The sequence below is a fragment of the Pituophis catenifer genome, unplaced genomic scaffold, assembly GCF_029215685.1.
Source record: "Pituophis catenifer annectens isolate HBS135680 unplaced genomic scaffold, rPitCat1.0.hap2 SCAF_1, whole genome shotgun sequence".
NCBI lineage: Eukaryota > Metazoa > Chordata > Lepidosauria > Squamata > Colubridae > Pituophis > Pituophis catenifer.
The window spans coordinates 197390228-197407852 of record NW_027256881.1 but is presented as its reverse complement, the minus strand read 5'-3'; the positions used below and the strand labels follow the sequence as shown (position 1 = coordinate 197407852).

The following is a 17625-nucleotide window of genomic DNA, read 5'->3' as shown; positions in this document are numbered from 1 at the left end:
AATTTGATTAATATACCGCCCTTCTCCGGAGACTCAGGGCGGCTTACAATGCGTTAAGCAATAGCCTTCATACTTTTGTATATTTATACAAAGTCAGCTTATTGCCCCCACAATCTGGGTCCTCAATTTACCTACCTTAGAAAGGATGGAAGGCTGAGTCAACCTTGAGCCTTGGTGAGATTCAAACCTGCAGTAATTGCAGGCAGCTGTTCTTAATAACAGGGTGCTTTAGATCACTGTACTACCAAGGCTCTGGTAAGTGCCTTTGTTAAGTGAATGACTGCAGGTGTTAAATTAGTAATCCGGTTGTTAAATGAATCCGACTTCCCCATTGACTTTGCTTGTCAGAAAGTCGCAAAAGGTGATTACATGATCCTGGGACACTACAACCGTCATAAATATGAAGCAGTTGTCAGGCATCTGAATGTATTTTTTTTTTCATATATATTTTTTATTATTAAAATATAAACAAAAATACAAAGACAATACAAACAAAACAAAACTCCCACCACCCACCACACCCAGGCATCTGAACGTAAATCACGTGACCATGGGGATGCTGCAACGGTCTTAAGTGTGAAAAATGGTCCTAACTCACTTTTTTCAGTGCTGTTGTAACTTTGAATGGTCATTCAACAAACTGTTGTAAATTGAGGATTACCTCTACTTGTAAATTCCTACTCCCACCCCAGGTTTCCCCAGGCATTAATTGAGTCCTACCCACGATTATTTACCTACCTGAAGCTGGGTACTACATATTGTAGCACTTAAGCAGACACATATTTATGCGCTTTTTTGTTAATTCTTCATTTATTCCTTGAATGCATTGTATGCAAATCTCCATGATCTTTTGCACACAGGAAAAGCCTTCTGGTCACAGAAGGGCGTTTCAGGAACCAGCCGATTATTAAATGAGTTAAACATTCTGCCACAGCCCTTTAGAAACACGATACGCTGAGCATATATAATAGAGCGGACATGTTTGTTCTTTGAAACGATGTTGGTTCCCTTGATACGTTTAATTTGCTTTTTTGCTGGAAGCTTCATTTCTTTGTGAAAAGGCCATTCGGCGCTTGGTTCCCTTTGGAGAGCTTTTCTCCCTTTGTGGTCCCGCTTTTTCATTCTTATTCCCGGTTGCCTGCAGTGACAGCAGCAACAGAACACACATTAGCAGGCTGTTCTTGTGGCCACTGTTTTCTTCCCAGATAAACATTACATAATTCCAGCATATGGCTGGGAAAAATAAAAACCAGGGCAGGGTCCATTTAAAGGTGGAACAAGGCCCCCTACCATCCCTGCCGTAGCAGGCAAGTTCAATGGTCCCATATTTGTTTGCGTGGAGTAGGCCACTCTTTCCACTGACAGCTTGGGGGCTGCCATCACTGCTTGCAGCATCTGCCTCCTAAGGCCAGCCCCATCCATTTCACTGTCATGCAAGGAATAAAAATTATAATGGCAGCTGTTAGTGGCAACTGCATTCTACCCATCTCTTTCCGTCCCCGGGAACATCTCCAAACAATGCAATGGTTGAGATGGGCTTGAGAAACGACCAGGAGCAACAATCAAATGCATTCCCTTGTCACTGCTAGTGAAAGGAACTCCTGTGTCCCCCCACTCCCCACACACACTCCCCAAAAGGAGGGGGAGGGTTCTTATATCGATCTCTCTTTGGTGGCTGTGAGTTCCTCCCTTCCACTTCCGCAGAATAGAAGCTGAACCAACCTAGTCACTGAACCTGACCTTGTTTTTTTGTACTAGCAAACATTTTGCCGCGCTTTCTGGGAAAGTTAAAATGGTGGCCACTGGGAGGAGCTGCCGAGGTCTGCTCGGCTTCCACAGTAACCGTGGAGAATGGAAAAAGAAACAGAAAAAAAAAAGAAAGAAAAACCATCCAAGGAGTGGGGGAATGATCCCTAAGTAAATGAAATGGCAAGAGAATAGAAAACGTACCAGATATTGTTGAATGAAATACAAAATGAAATACTTTATGATTCTTGATGAACGTATCTTTTCTTTTATGTAACACTGAGAGCATACGCACTAAAACAAATTCCTTGTGTGTCCAATCACACTTGGCCAATAAAGAATTCTATTCTATTCTAAAATATGCAGGATTTCCAGCTTTGATGTCCAAGACCTTATATCTGTCCTAGCATTGTGTCACTTAGGGTAGATGCCCAACACAGAATAAATCCTGTCCTTCCTCTGGAGGTTGCAGTATCAGGAGGGCCACCTTGCTGGATCTTCAGCAGGATTTGTTCGGCATCCTTCAGTCTACCTTTTCATGTTACGTTGCTTACTTACAACGGCTGACTTTTTAAATCATAGACTGTGTCACCCCACTGTGTTCCTTTTATTGCTTTATTGTTGCAAACCTTGCTCGCTTTGTGGTAAGCAAAGGTAATTAATTGATTCATTATTGAACATTAAAGTAAATCCGATGTGTTAATACCGTAGGAGTGCATAATGCTCTGTACTTCATAGGAGCCCTATCAAATTGTTTGCTCAGAAAGTTGTGATTGGTCATAGATCCCCTGTTAATGTACATTCAGAACGAGTTGTATCCGTAGGTTCATGCGATGTTCTTTGGAAGTGTTGTTGTTTATGTTCTGGTTACAAGTAAGCATTGGACTGTATGGCTTAAATGGTCTTTTCCAATGTTATGAGCCTTGATGTTTGGCAGCTCCTCCCACAGTAGCATACTATTTTAATTGTTGAGGCATAACCATTTACTGTCTTGCTGTAATAGCTGGCAGGACTTAGTTGCGATCTTTGTTACCCAATAGAGTGGAAGAATTATATTACGGCAATTAGCTCCTCTTTGGTTTATTTCCAGTATAGTTTCAATGAGACGTAATAACCTTCTGCTGCAACCTTAATGAAGGAAAACTTTCCACTCCATACCCAAAGTAATTCTTTTTTAGCCTTTTCTTGATCCTCAAAGAGAACAAAATGGCTTTATATGGGAATTTTTGGTACATGGGGAGAAATAGACGATATATTAAACTATAAGCTATGGGTATTATGTTTGGTACTAAATGGACAAAACAGTGAATTGCCATTTTGTTATCTGTAATTAGTAATTAGAATATCTCCCTTTTTAATAACTGCTGAGAGGTATTGATAGTGTGGCATTTATAATTTGCTCTCTGGAGAAAGCCAAATACATTCCTGTAAATATGACTTTTTTAAAGCTCAAGTATTTCTAATTTTCTTTCTGAGTAGCTTTCTGATGGTGTTAGGATACTGTTTTCATAACTTTCTGTGTTTGGGAAATAGAAAACCAGCATTTTGTCAAGTAAAAATATTTACAAGTGTCCTCAGTTTATGACCACAACTGAGCCCAACATTTCTGTTGCTAAGTGAGACATTTGTTAAGTGAATTTTGCCCCATTTGACGACTTTTCTTGCCACATTTGTTAAGTGAATCATTGCAGTTGTTAAGTTAGTAACACAACTGTTACGTGAATCTGGTTTCCCCATTGACTTTGCTTGTCAGAAGGTCGCAAAAGGGGATCCTATGACATCTGGGACACAGCAACTGTCTTAAATATGAGCCAGTTGCCAAGCATCTGAATTTTGATCACATGACTGTGGGATTGCTATAACGGTCGTAAGTGTGAAAAATGGTCATAAGTGACTTTTTTCAGTGCTGTTGTAACTTTGATTGGTCACTAAGCGAACTGTTGTAAGTCAAGGATTACCTGTATTTATTTATGTTTGTCTACGCAGGTTTACGTATGAAATTGCACCTGTTTTTGTACTCATGGAACAAATAACACTTCGAAAAATGAGAGAGATTATTGGATGGTCCAATAAAGATGGCGATGGAATATTCTCACCTGGTAGGTTTAATTCCATTTTTTTTATTGAATAAATGTTTAACAAAATAAAACCAATGCAAATATTAGAAAATAAAGAAAATAAAAAGGATAGTGAATAAGACAGAAAAAAGAAAAAGAAAGGAAAGAAATGATCATTAAAAAGGGCCTTCCAATCTTTTTGACATTGATTATAAATGCATGAATATTGTACCTTTTCTGTCTAAGGTTACGTCATAATTTCCTTCTTTCATAAGCTACTCTTTATAATCTTCTAACCTATAAATCACACATTCATTTTTTTTTCTAATTTCAGCAAAAAGTCCATAAAGGATTTCCAGGCAGGTTCCACTCCATTCTTGACAAGTTGTCTCTAGCACCCAGGTGGTCAGTAACAGAGGTGGTATTCAGCAGGTTCTGACCAGTTCTGGAGAACTGGTAGCGGAAATTTTGAGTAGTTCATAGAATTGGTAAATACCACCTCTGACTGGCCCCGCCCCCATCTATTCTCTGCCTCCTGAGTCCCAGCTGATTGGGAGGAAATGGGGCTTTTGCAGTAACCTTCCCCTGGAGTGGGGAGGGAATGGAGATTTTACAGTATCCTTCCCCTGCCATGCCCACCAAGCCATGCCATGCCATGCCCACCAAACCACCGCCACAGAACCAGTAGTAAAAAATTTTGAATCCCACCAGTGGTCAGTAATGCTGCAAAGCCCAGTCAGCAACTGAACATAAGCAGATAGTCTGTATCAGTGGTGGGATTCAAGTAATTTAACAACCGGTTCTCTGCCCTAATGATTTCTTCCAACAACCAGTTTGCCAAACTGCTCAAAAAGTTAACAACCGGTTCTCCCGAAGTTGTGCGAACTGGCTGAATCCTATCAATGGTCTGTATGCTTTTAGACCTATCATGTGTAACTCAGTACAGTAAGTCAGAAAAACTTATGCTTTTTAATTTAACTTTGTTATTCTGAAAAGGTGGTACTAGACTCCTTTTGATTTTTGGCTTTCAGTTACAGTCTCTAAATTACTTTCCTTCAGAGGCCAAACAAAGGACATTCTCCTATTTTATAACTTGCATAACTTTTAGGTTTTTAACCTGCTTACTTATATTAAATGAGGCTAATTATATATACTGAGTGGTTTTCTATGCTTTTAGTATTGCGTATTTTAATTATTGCCATCTTCAATATTAGCAAAGTTAACTTTCCTAACCTTTCTTGATAATGTGAGTTAAAATAGTCAAAATATTAACTAACATATTAACTAAAACCTTCTCTAATATGCTTCTCTTTTAATAGAAATGTAAAAATGTTCTTGTTTGTGTGTAACCATGACAATATCCAAAACAACACAAAACAATTGGGACCAATAGAATTTCTATTGGTCCCAATAGAATGTTTAAGCAGAGATTTCAGGAAACTATATCTTATTCTCCACTTCCTGAGGAACGTTGTTGAATTTGAAGTTTTTGCAAATATTATCTTAAAAAAGGTAATTACCTTAAAAAAGGTAATATTCATAAAATGGGATTACTCAGCCTTGAGTAAAAACAGAGGTGATTATCATTAACTTTTATCTATTGGTTCATTGGATATTGATGCTTTTTTGGCTACATTTGCAACATAGTTCATGAATACCGTTTATACCTTTGTCATAGAACTGTATCAGACTTCTTATTTTCACGTTTCTAATATTCTATTGTTGGGTCCTCTCATTATAGGTGGCGCTATATCCAATATGTATAGCATCATGGCTGCCCGTTATAAATATTTCCCAGAAGTCAAAACCAAAGGCATGGCTGCAGTGCCTAAACTGGTCCTTTTTACCTCAGAACATGTGAGCTCAATAATTTCAATTAACATGATTGTGATTACTGGATATTGTGATTTTTGTCATCAGCCTTGTTCTGGAGAGATTAAGTCTATTTTGTTTCATTTCCCTTCTTCCTCCTTAGCATTTTGGAGTTCAAAAGCATTCATAGCAAATTAACATTATCTATTGATCGTTGTTTCAGAGTCACTATTCAATAAAGAAAGCTGGAGCTGCGCTTGGATTTGGTACTGAAAATGTGATTTTAATAAAGTGCAATGAAAGGTGAGATATTTATACATCTTTAGCTGGGTGTCTTTGTGTTTATGTTTAGGTTGGAACAATGCTAAGGACATAATAACAGCATCAGTGAATGCCCTACTGTTGTTTCATTTCTGTTTAGTCCTTTTTTCGTTCTTCTTTCTTGTATGTCAGATTTGGCTTTCACATTTCACTTTGGTTGCAGGGGCAAAATAATACCTGCTGATCTAGAAGCCAAAATCCTGGATGCCAAACAAAAGGTATTTTTTTTAAAAAAAAAAAAAGGAGGAAAAGATCTCCTACTTAATTTTCTTATTTTATTTAGAATATGTTTACAATTTGGACACAGTAGCATTTACTTCTAAATAAATATGTATCAGCTTGCATTCTTCATCCATCATATTGAAAGGCAGGTTAACTATAAGAACTAATAGGCTCAGCAGCATAAACTGGAACTGAAGAAGCTTCTTGGATGAGAAGTGAAATGTTTGCAAAGGAAAAGAAAACAAAGAAGCCCAGCTGCCTTTTGGAAAAAGCACCTTTGGGATAATCATGACCTGGATGATTGAGAATCTCCATAACCACTAAGCAGCATAAATGGCCCTCTCCATCTTCCACATGTGAATTTCCACAGGGAACGCATTCCATGTTATAAGTCAAATTCTTGGAAAAAATTCTCCTGATCCTTCAGCAAAGTTCTTGTGTGGTTCTTGAAATTGTATTGAAGATTAGAACATATAATTGTTTTTTAGCCAAGTCACCTTATAAGAATACTGATAAACTAAGACAAGAATTCTCATAGTAATGTCCCTTCCTTTGTATATTTCATTCCTCTTTGAATGGACTCATGTGACTATTTTCTCTTTGCCAATTGTATCATTATTACAATTGTCTCACAGTGAGATTCATGAGGGCAACTTCTTAATAGTTTTCACTTCTGTTAAGATTTATCACCAATTTTAGTTAAAAGAAAAGGAGCAGCTATATTTACTGTACATCTCATACTCGTTCTTAAGGTTACAATTTACTTCAGGAATGTCAAAAATGTGGTCAGGGCTCACTCATCTCCTTCTGGAAATCTTTTGATGTACTCTTGAACCACCTCAAGCCCAGGGACTTCAGTATAGCATGATGTGAAACCAAGTACGGTACGACCTCTATGTCGGTAGAAGTTGTACATCCATGCTTTACATCATGAGTGCACAAATTTGGCTGAAGGTTGCATTTAGATATTCTGGATTGTACAGAAAATAAGATGTATACAGGTAGTCCTCTATTTAGGATCACAATTGAACCCCAAATTTCTGTCACTAAGCAAGTGAGTTTTGCCCCATTTTACATCCTTTTTTTTTTTTTGCCAAAGTTTTGAAGCGAATCACTATAGTTGTTACATGAATTTGGCTTCCCCCATTGACTTTTGTAAGTTGCCCAGAATTGCTTTGAAATGAGATCAGTAGCAAATAAATATCATCATCATCATCGATTTTGCTTATCAAACTGGAAAGATTACAACTGGTGATCAATGCAAGTGAACATAAATATATGTCGGTAGCCAATTGTCCAAATTTTGATCACTTGACCTTCGGGCTTCTGTAATGGTCATAAGTGTGAAAATCAGTCATAAATCACTTTTTTCAGTGCTGTTGTAACTTCTAACACCACTAAATGATTGGTTGTAAACTGAGGACTATCTAATGTGGTAAGAATAAAAAGCAGTGTCATCCAGAGGAAATCCCCACTTCCAAATTTTTTCTTCAACCCATCTATTTTTTTCAGTTGATTCCTTCTCCACCAATGCACTTTTCCCCATCTTATGTAGCCTTAAAATGGCTGTGTTTAATTTTCATATTCTTATACTAAAACGAGGGCCATGTAAAGGAAGCTAGGGAGTCGAGAGACTCAGGTTAAGTACCAAGACCTTGTATTTTTTAATTTGAAGCAAATGCAGAAAAATCTTGTGTTCTGATAAAAGGATGATAATGTGTATTCTCTGAAAAGTTTTCTTCAATGCTTGTGGTTATTCAATGTGTTTCCAGAGCATTGCTGCCTTTACAATGGATTGTAATTATTAGATATTTTTCCATCATCTCCTTTAGTGTCTTTGGAAAAGTCAAAGAAAAAAAATGCAACAATTAAAAAGAACTCGGAACAATTGTACTTTAAGTTAGTGTGAATCTTATTTGAAAAAAAAATGTATTTCACAATAGAGCTTCTTCTCTGTTTTTCTTTACAGGGATACATTCCCCTTTATGTGACTGCAACTGCTGGTACAACTGTTTATGGAGCCTTTGATCCTATTCCAGAGATAGCAGACATCTGTGATAAGTATAATCTTTGGCTCCATGTGGATGTAAGTAACCAGGGCTGCATAATCCCAATCCATTTTACTTGGAAATAAAGCCCATGAAACAAAATGGCTATGCTTCCATGACGTTCTTAGCAAAATCAGTTGTATTGTGCAAAGTTACATCCCAATCATTTCAAGATAGGATCATGTCAGAACTATCACATGTTAATTACTCAGCAATTTAAACTCCTCTGTCAGCTTCTAGACAGAGATGAGACACTAGAACAGCTCTGCAAACAAGTCAACACCAGTCAGATTATTTTAGTGGGTTTTTTTTTGCTTTTAACCCATTGTGGGTGGGTGTCTTGCTTAAACAGGGCAGTTGAGAGGAGGCTAAGCTTTCTACTGATCATACCACATTAAAATAACAATTACTGCCCTCCCTCATTTTTTTTTTTTAAAAAAGCGGGAAATTTAAAAAACCTATCAGTCACTGTAAAAATGATGTCTAAGGCAGTTAACAAACCAGTACAACCAGGAAAACTATGTTTTCCTAGATTGCCTGCAGGATCATCATCATGTATGTCATTTACCCATAAATCAGATATGTCATGTGAATTCAGCCAATGAGCTAGGCTTTTGAGTAGTGATCAGTGGTGGGTTTCAAAAATTTTTACTACTGGTTCTGTGGGTGTGGCTTAGTGGGCGTGGCCTGGTGGGCGTGGCAGGGGAAGGTTACTGCAAAATCCCCATTTCCTCCTGGTCATCTGAGACTTGGGAGGCAGAGAATAGATGGGGGTGGGGCCAGTTAGAATTTTTACTATTGGTTCTCCGAACTGCTTAAAATTTCCGGTACCGGTTCTCCAGAACTGGTCAGAACCTGCTGAAACCCACCTCTGGTAGTGATGTATTGATTAGAGCATTATAATACAAATAAATTATTGCATTGCTCTGCGAATTATTGCATGGCTATGATTGTGGAAAATAGGTCCACCATTCCTTCTTTAGGGAGAATTATTACAATGAGTTTTTTGCTGAAATTAAGTATCTTTAAAAAATATTTCAAGTTCCCAATTCAATTCCCGAAGTTTACCAATTTTTCTCATCTGTTCCAGGCTGCCTGGGGAGGTGGGTTACTGATGTCTAGAAAGCATCGTCACAAGCTGAATGGTATAGAAAGGTACATAATTTAAAATTCTGCAGGGGGGGGGAAATGACTTTTTATAAATATATCAGCATAAACATTCTCTTCCCCCAACCTCCAACAAGAATGGAAGAGATTTCCCAAATGTTGTTGGACTTGAATTACAACTTCCAGCCTCCCCCCTCCCCCATCGCCCTCTCAGCCATCTTGTCAGTGCTGGTTATAATTCAGCAACCTCTGTTTCGCATAATCTACGGTAATTATGAATATTGTATTCAGTGGCATATGTGAACCATGATTTGAATTGGATAAATGTACCTTAGAAAAATGGGCTGCACGAATGTCTTCAACCTGCACTAGATCATAATTAACTAGAATTATTTGGGGACCTACCCAGTAGTGGGTTACACTTACCTTCGCTACCAGTTCAGAATTGGGAGTGTGTGCACACTTTGCTCACGTGCGGCACTTCTGCTCATGTGCAGAGCGTCCGTGATGACATCTGGGCAGGTGGGCAGAGCCTCCCGCTGCCACCACTACTGAGATGAGAAACCCACCACTGGACCTAGCTGGTGCTAAGTTGCTGCAGTACTAAGACTAAAATGTTGACAAATGAACATATTATGATTGCATATCAAGTGGCAGAACCTTGAAATAGTTTAATTTTGTGGAGGAAACAATATGACAAGCTGCCCAAAGGATGGAAAATACATTCAGGGCAGCTGTTCTTTTAGGATTAATTTTGCTATTTAAGAGACAATAATGATAAGCTGATGGTATAATGAATGCCAATTAATTACTGTCAGTTTTCAGCTGGTAAGCTGATGCACTAATTTAATTCTTGAGAGAGCCCTCTTATGGACACAATTTTAATAGCAGTGTGGCAATTTTCATTTCCTCAAAGTACCAGCCGATCAAAGTCATATTTAGTCATTATACTATTAAGAAATGCTTAAGAGAGATTCTTATAAGATACAGTATCGGTATATTTCTTGAATTTTCAGTTCTTGTATTTTCACCCAGAATCTCTTGCAAAAAATATATCCACATTTAGAAATGCATCCACAATGGTTCCTTCTTGAAAACCTAAGGAATCATCTGGCTATTCTGTAGTTCCTCGAGCTGAATCAGGGGGACGGGGGGGGACCATTTCAATGTATATTCATTCTTCTTAGCTCCTCCAAAATGAATAGAAGTGTTGACAGATAATCCCAAAGAAAGTCTATAAGGCTCAACATAATAATAATAATAATAATAATAATAATAATAATAATAATAATAATAATAACAACAACAACAACAACAACAACAACAACAACAACTTTATTGTCATTGTACATGTATACACAGTATACCCATACAACGAAATTCACTTAACACCCAAAGACCAGGTCCAACACACATAACAATCCCCAAATACCCACCCTCCCACCCCAAATTCCCCACCGCTAAACCACCGAAACATCCACACAACAGACCAAGTAATGCTGTCCAACAGCTCACTGATGGTGGCCCTTTAGTTCATTGTTGAGTGCAATTATAGCTCTGGGATAAAAACTATTCAGAAAACGTGTGGTCCGAGTTTTAATTGTTCTGTATCTTCTGCCAGAAGGCAATAGTCCAAAAAGATTGTAAGCAGGATGGGAAGAGTCTCTAAGAATGTTTTAATGGTTGTAAGTCTTCCCCACAATAGGGATCAATACATTTGTCATTAGGCAGTGTGGTCATTAAGTGAGCACCTGATTTCATAACCTTTTTTGCTGCAATTGTTAAGTGAAAAATCACATGACAATCACATGACAACAGCACTTTCATTGCTAGCTTCCCTACTGACTTTGCTTGTTGGAAGCCAGCTAGGAAGATCTCAAATGGCCATCATAAGATTACAGGATGCTCTGATCATTACAAATGATCTTGGGAAATGAGGGGAAGAGATGCCACTTAGGGAATGATCATATAAAAGGGGGAAATGTGCAGCTGAATAACAGGCAAAAAAAAGAAAGAAAGAAACTTAGAAAAAAATCCACCCTAATTTATCAGACAATAAAAAGAGACAATGGGAGATTTGTCCTTTTAGAATTGCAAGATTTTGCTATTCTAAGGCAGGCCTGTCAAACTGGTGGCCTGTGGGTCAGATACATCATGTGCAGGCCACACCTACCCTGGCTCTGCAAAGGCAAAAAATGTTGTGATACATCATGATCCAGCCCATGACATGATCAAGTTTGACACCCGTGTTGTAAGGTAAAGGTAAAGGTTTCCCTATCCAGTCATGTCCAACTCTAGGGTGCGGTGCTCATCTCTGTTTCTTGGTCAAGAGAGCCACTATTGTCCCAAAACACTTTCGTGGTTATTGTGGCCAGCATAGCTATATGCCAAAGGCACACAGAATGCTGTTACCTTCCCACCAAAGTGATACCTATGTATCTACTCCGTGGTGGCGCAGTGGTTAGAATGCAGTATTGTAGGCCACTTCTGCTGAATACTGACTGCCAGCAGTTTGGCAGTTCAAGTCTCACTGGTTCAAGGTTAACTCAGCCTTCTGTTCTTCTGAGGTTGTTAGACTGACTCTGTAAACCACTTAGAGAGGGCTGTAAAGCAGTGTGAAGTGGTATATAAGTCTAAGTGCTATTGCTATTGTTACTCGTATTTGCATGCTTTCAAACTATAGCCTTATAATAAAGTAGGATTAATTCATTTTGTTATGTTTTCGGTTTGGTCTACTCGGGAGGCCAATAGTTATCCAACCTTATAAAATGTGTTAATTATGGGGTTATTGACTTTTAATTAGTCCATTTGACAATGGTTGACATATTTTAGTTGTGGTATAACCTCCATTGTGGATGTGCAGGTTACCCTGATCTCACTGGCGCCAGACTGCTCCTACCTGATGTTAGAGAATAAGAAATCACCACCTCCGAGTCCATGGCTTCTAAACATGTTTCTTTGTTTTGCAGAGCCAACTCTGTCACATGGAATCCACACAAGATGATGGGAGTCCTACTGCAGTGTTCTGCCATTCTTCTTCGGGAAAAGGTTTGTTTCATAAATTGAATGCTCCCTCCCTCTATTTTCTTTAATCTACCCTATATGAGCTGCCTTTCCCAATGGGAAAGGAAAAATTCCTTTCCTCTTGGGACACTCCTGAGTGTCAATTGCAGTGAGTGGAATTAAGGTTCCTGGTGGTAGATGTTTGTGCCCACAACTGTGACGGTAGCATAGTTAACCACAATGATTCTGAAAAGAGGAGTTTGTTCCTCTAGTCTTCATTCTTAGATGTTGGGTCTTTAGCATTTAATTTAATTTAATTTAATTTAATTTCCAATTTATATACCGCCCTTCTCCCTGAGGACTCAGGGCGGTGTACAGCCAAGATAAAAAACATAGAATACAAATATTAAAACATTTAAAATATATATAAATTTTGGCCCGAAGTTAAGAATCACAAACTAATTAAAAAAATTTAAAAATTTGTTCTAAGCCAACCCGGCTTGCTGAAAAAGATAGGTTTTCAGGGAACGACGGAAGGCATTGAGGTCATTTGACTAAGAAATGCTCCCATACCACACATGTGGACTCAAATAAGGGGCCATTGATATGTTCTCAGTACTATATGGCAGACTTTGGGGTCTAAGTAAAATATCATATGGATAATTGACATCTGTGTTTCCCAGCTGGATTTTTTGTGCTGTGAGGTCCTCTGGGATTGATTGGAATCAGGATCTCTTCTGCTAGAAGAAGAAGAGAGAAAAATGGGGCTGCAGGATGGAGTGTGTTGTCTCTGGGATTTTCTACTAACTCAAAAAAATAAAAGGATTTAACTGTAATACACATACGCAGTAATGTTTAATGCATGCAGCACTGCATTTATCTCTTGCTTGACATATGTTCAACAGGCATGCTTTTTACAACAGGGTATACTTCAAGGTTGCAACCAGATGTGTGCAGGATATCTGTTTCAACAAGATAAGCAATATGATATCACCTATGACACTGGAGACAAAGCAATACAATGTGGACGCCATGTGGATATATTCAAATTCTGGTTGATGTGGAAAGCTAAGGTAAATAATGAGCAAAATGCAGAACATTTCTATAGAAGCTTAACCAGATGTCAATTCCAACCTATTCAATACGGCTTTAAATTCTTAGAAAACATAAGCAAATTGTTGATTTAAATATTGATATCTCCCAGGTGAAACAGCTTGGGGAAAGGAGAAATCAGTTTTCTAAATACCTAAGCAAAACAATTCATGAAATTTGCACCATAATTCCTATTCTGCCTATATTTTGTGTATAATTGCTTACTCTATCTTACCAGCCATATCTTTTTGGGGGTGGGAGTGAGGGGTCTCACGCAAAAGCCTAAAAAAGGAATAGCAAATGAGTAGCAAAATGGTACTTTGCTCACACAAAGGCCAAAGTACTTCTTTTTTAAATATGGACAACTCTAAAACATTAAAATGAAGTTGTTCCATACATACAACATTTACAAATATTCCATATTTCATTGCTGTTCAGCTTTGGTTCACAAAAGAAATACACAGTTTGACTCCAAATTTCCACGATTTACTCTATTTACTCTACAAACTATTTAGAGGATGCAGAAAGAATATGAGACTGAATTATTTCTTTCCCCCTCTTTTCAAAATAGGGTACAGTGGGATTCGAAAGTCAAATCAACAAATGTCTTGAATTGTCAGAATACCTCTACAATAAAATTAAAAACAGGCAAGAGTTTGAGATGGTTTTTGAAGGAGAGGTAAGTTGTAGACCATAAAATACTTTCAATTAAATTATACATTTTTGCAATAGAAAAATTTTCCATCCAGCCCAAAATTTACTGTTATTTTATCTCTTTGATCTCTGGTAGACAGGTGAAGAATATGAAATCAATTGAAACCAGTGAGGTATATAACGCTGAAATTCAATTGATTCATAACCCTTAGAAAAAGGTATTATCACTAAAGCCTTGAAATGTATTTTGTTCCAGTCTAGCGGCCTGCTTATTATTTGTTACTTAAGTAAAGGAAAACATGCTGTTCAATGGTTTGAATCCTAGCTGAAATGGCTTTCTGCTTGACTGAGCCTCTGCAGGATTTTGAGATCCCTGTCTTAAGGTTATGGTCAGGCATGAACAGGATTGTCAATCAAAAGGTGGCATTCCAAATGGACTGTTTATATTTCCCATGAATTTTTTATTATGAGAATAATCTGGAGAAAAAGGTAAAGACGGTGGTGATGAATTGGAAAACATCTCTATTTGTTCCTGTGCAAATTGCCTGTCTGTCAGTGATGTCCTAAGTGCTTTCGGGTGCATTCACTTGCATTTTTTTTGCTCCGTTCTTCTAAACTTTGAAGGACAAAATCAGAAGGCATGGCAAACAAAGTACCGTAACTGTGTAAGCAAGGAAAATTAATCCTCTTGATGAGTACATTAATGAACTGCCTTTGTGATTTTTTAAAATCTTTGCTTATTTCGTTTTATGATATATAGCCTGAACACACAAACGTTTGTTTCTGGTACATTCCGTCAAGTCTCAGAGGGATGCCAGACTCTGAGGAAAGAAGAGAAAAACTACATAGGGTAATTTTTTTTTATTTTTTATAAAACACTTACAAAAAAGATTTTCTGAGTCAATACATTGACTCATTGTACATTGCAAAGATAAACAATGTAAAAATATGAAATAATTGCTTTAAAAAACAGATTATATAAACTAAGATCCTTACAGCATCTAAAAAAACAGAAAGATTGAAAGGCTCCAATGGAAGTGAGTTGAACAATTCGGAGGCAAGGCCTGTGACTCCTCCTTCTCAGATTAATATTTCCTGATTTTTCTTAACTTTCCCAAACTTTTCACACCTTCCAAATGTCCTACCACTGTCTTGTAAATTCATAACATAGGATCACCCCTCATTAATTTTCAAGCCCTGGAGGGTGTGGGTTGTGTAATCATTTGTGGGAATAATCTTGGGAGACCGGAGGAGGAAGAGTCACAAGCAGGCCAGTGATCAGGTTAGAGAGATATATCAGCCCACAGAAGGAATGAAGGTTAAGGAAGTGTCTCAGAAGGGACCTTCTCTAGTTCTCTGGAAAGTGAAGGCAAGGGAGGAGAGAACTGCTTTCATACTTGCAAGATTTTCTTACTATAATCTTGTATACTCATGGTATTGGTTACTTGTCTGGAGTACCTCCAAGGAATGACAGGATGACAAGTATCTCTCTTTTCCCCTCCTGATTCTGCCCTTTTGAAAACATTCAGTGCTGTTGGCTTGGTTTACAGAGCTTGATTAGAGACCCCCTCAACTATCTCTTTCCACTTACACCTTTGAAATGGTTCCTGGTCCTTAGGTGATGTAGGCAGAAGAGCAACAGCAGTCTGATTATTTCAGGGCAGTTCAAAAAAGCAAGACATGGTCTGTGTGCTCTGAATGCTTCAAACTCTCTCCCAGGGAACTCTATGTAGAAAGCATTAAATATTGTAGATCTACTATGTAGGTATCCAACAAATTATGGGTATGTTAACTGGTGATGAGTGTGAAAGTCATATGCTCAATGAAGAGCCACTTGTTTCTTTTAAAATGGGCCTCTTGTATGAGACAGAATGAGAATTCCATTATTGTTTAGTAATGAGTTTACTTGCTTGGGTTTAAATATGCCTCAAATATAACCCCAAAAGCAAAATATTGTTTGAAAAATAACTAAGCAACAGAACTGATATTACAAAGTTAGATCTGTAATTATCCAATTGAATTACAAACCAATAATCACTCCAGTTCATCTATATTAGGGATGAGGTTCTGCTTATTTTGCCCTGACTCTATTTTCTTAATTTTGTAGCCAAAACATTTGTCAAAACCATTAAAAACCAGTGAATTGTTGGTTTTGTTTATTTATATACTTTTACCACCACCAAATCTGTTAGGTCAGTGATGGCTAACCTTTTTGCCATTGCGTGCCAGGAAGGGGTGGGTGGGTCACATGCACGTGTGCCCAGACCCATAATTCTATACACCCTGCCCCCATGCATGTGTGCGTGACTCACCCCCGTGACCCTCCCCCTGGCATGCGATGGCCCAGTAGGCCCATTTTTTTGCTGTCCACAGCCTCTAGAGCCTCTCTAGGAGTCTGGGGAGGGTGAAAACAGCCTTCCCCCTCCCCAGAGGCCCTCCGGAGGCCAGAAATGGCCCGTTTGCCAACTGCCGGTAGAGACAGCAAAAAACGGGCCTTCCCCACCACCCCCTGAGGCCCTCCGGAGGCAGGAAACAGCTTGTTTCCCTACTTCTGGTGGGCCCAGAAGGCCTGAAAATTAGCTGGCCGGTGCGCGCATGCGTGCCAGAGCTGAGCTCGCGTGCCCACTGATATAGCTACGCATGCCACCTGTGGCACACATGCCATAGGTTCGCCATCACGTTGCTAGGTGGATTTTCTGCCCCAACTACCAAAATATCTTACACTGTCTCCGTGCTTGGGGTGAGTTCCTCCATGATTCTAATTAATATTAATTTTTGTCAGGAGGGGAAATAATATGGTTGAAGTACATGGTCATAAGGTTTTGTGTAACCTCGTAACTTGATTATATTTTATAGAAACTTTAAAAATAAAAGCAACAATGCACCATCAGTGCTGTCTTCCATATCTTGGCATTCTCCCATTCTGTTGGCTTTGCAAATACCAGAATTTCAGGAGAACATTGAAAGACTGCCCACCAGATATACTGATACCTTCTTCGTCCATTCTGTATTTTCTCTACATCAGGCCTTGCTTCCTTGCTGATGTGCTAGTCTTCTCCCTCAAAGGGAGATCTGAATCCCAAATCTTTTTTCTTTCTTGTTTCAATCTCAAGGTGGCACCCAAGATCAAAGCTCTGATGATGGAAACAGGTACCACAATGGTTGGATATCAGCCTCAGGGAGACAAAGTCAACTTCTTCAGAATGGTGATTTCAAATCCTGCAGCCTCCAAGTCGGATATTGACTTCTTGATTGAGGAAATAGAACGATTGGGGCAAGATCTGTAATCCACATGAGTTGAACCGTAGTTTTTCTCTAGAGCGCTCTTTTCCAGTACTGGCTGTTTTTTAACCAGTTCTGTAGAATACATTTTAAGATGATCACTTTCTAAGTGTTTGATTCTTCTGAGACCCTCTCTTTAAAAACAATAGTGCCCGCTTCCATAGATTATTGAAAAGTATATAGGAACTGATTTATTATTTTACCAAAGGATAAACATATTATTTTGAAATATATCATTCAGCTAGTTAGGTCTGGTAATTCTAGTTTGCCCGAAAGCAAAT

General features: G+C 38.4%; 1 protein-coding gene across 1 annotated transcript in view; it reads left to right on the top strand.

Moving 5' to 3' along the window:
- Positions 1-17349, top strand: part of GAD1 (glutamate decarboxylase 1) — a 52284-nt gene extending 34935 nt beyond the window's left edge. The window contains exons 6-16 of the mRNA XM_070956908.1: positions 3733-3845; positions 5545-5660; positions 5839-5918; positions 6100-6154; positions 8128-8244; positions 9297-9361; positions 12283-12361; positions 13240-13389; positions 13980-14087; positions 14823-14912; positions 17176-17349. Of these exons, the coding sequence (XP_070813009.1) occupies positions 3733-3845; positions 5545-5660; positions 5839-5918; positions 6100-6154; positions 8128-8244; positions 9297-9361; positions 12283-12361; positions 13240-13389; positions 13980-14087; positions 14823-14912; positions 17176-17349 (1147 nt within the window). The remainder of the gene's footprint in view (positions 1-3732; positions 3846-5544; positions 5661-5838; positions 5919-6099; positions 6155-8127; positions 8245-9296; positions 9362-12282; positions 12362-13239; positions 13390-13979; positions 14088-14822; positions 14913-17175) is intronic.
- The last annotated feature ends 276 nt before the right edge of the window (positions 17350-17625 follow it).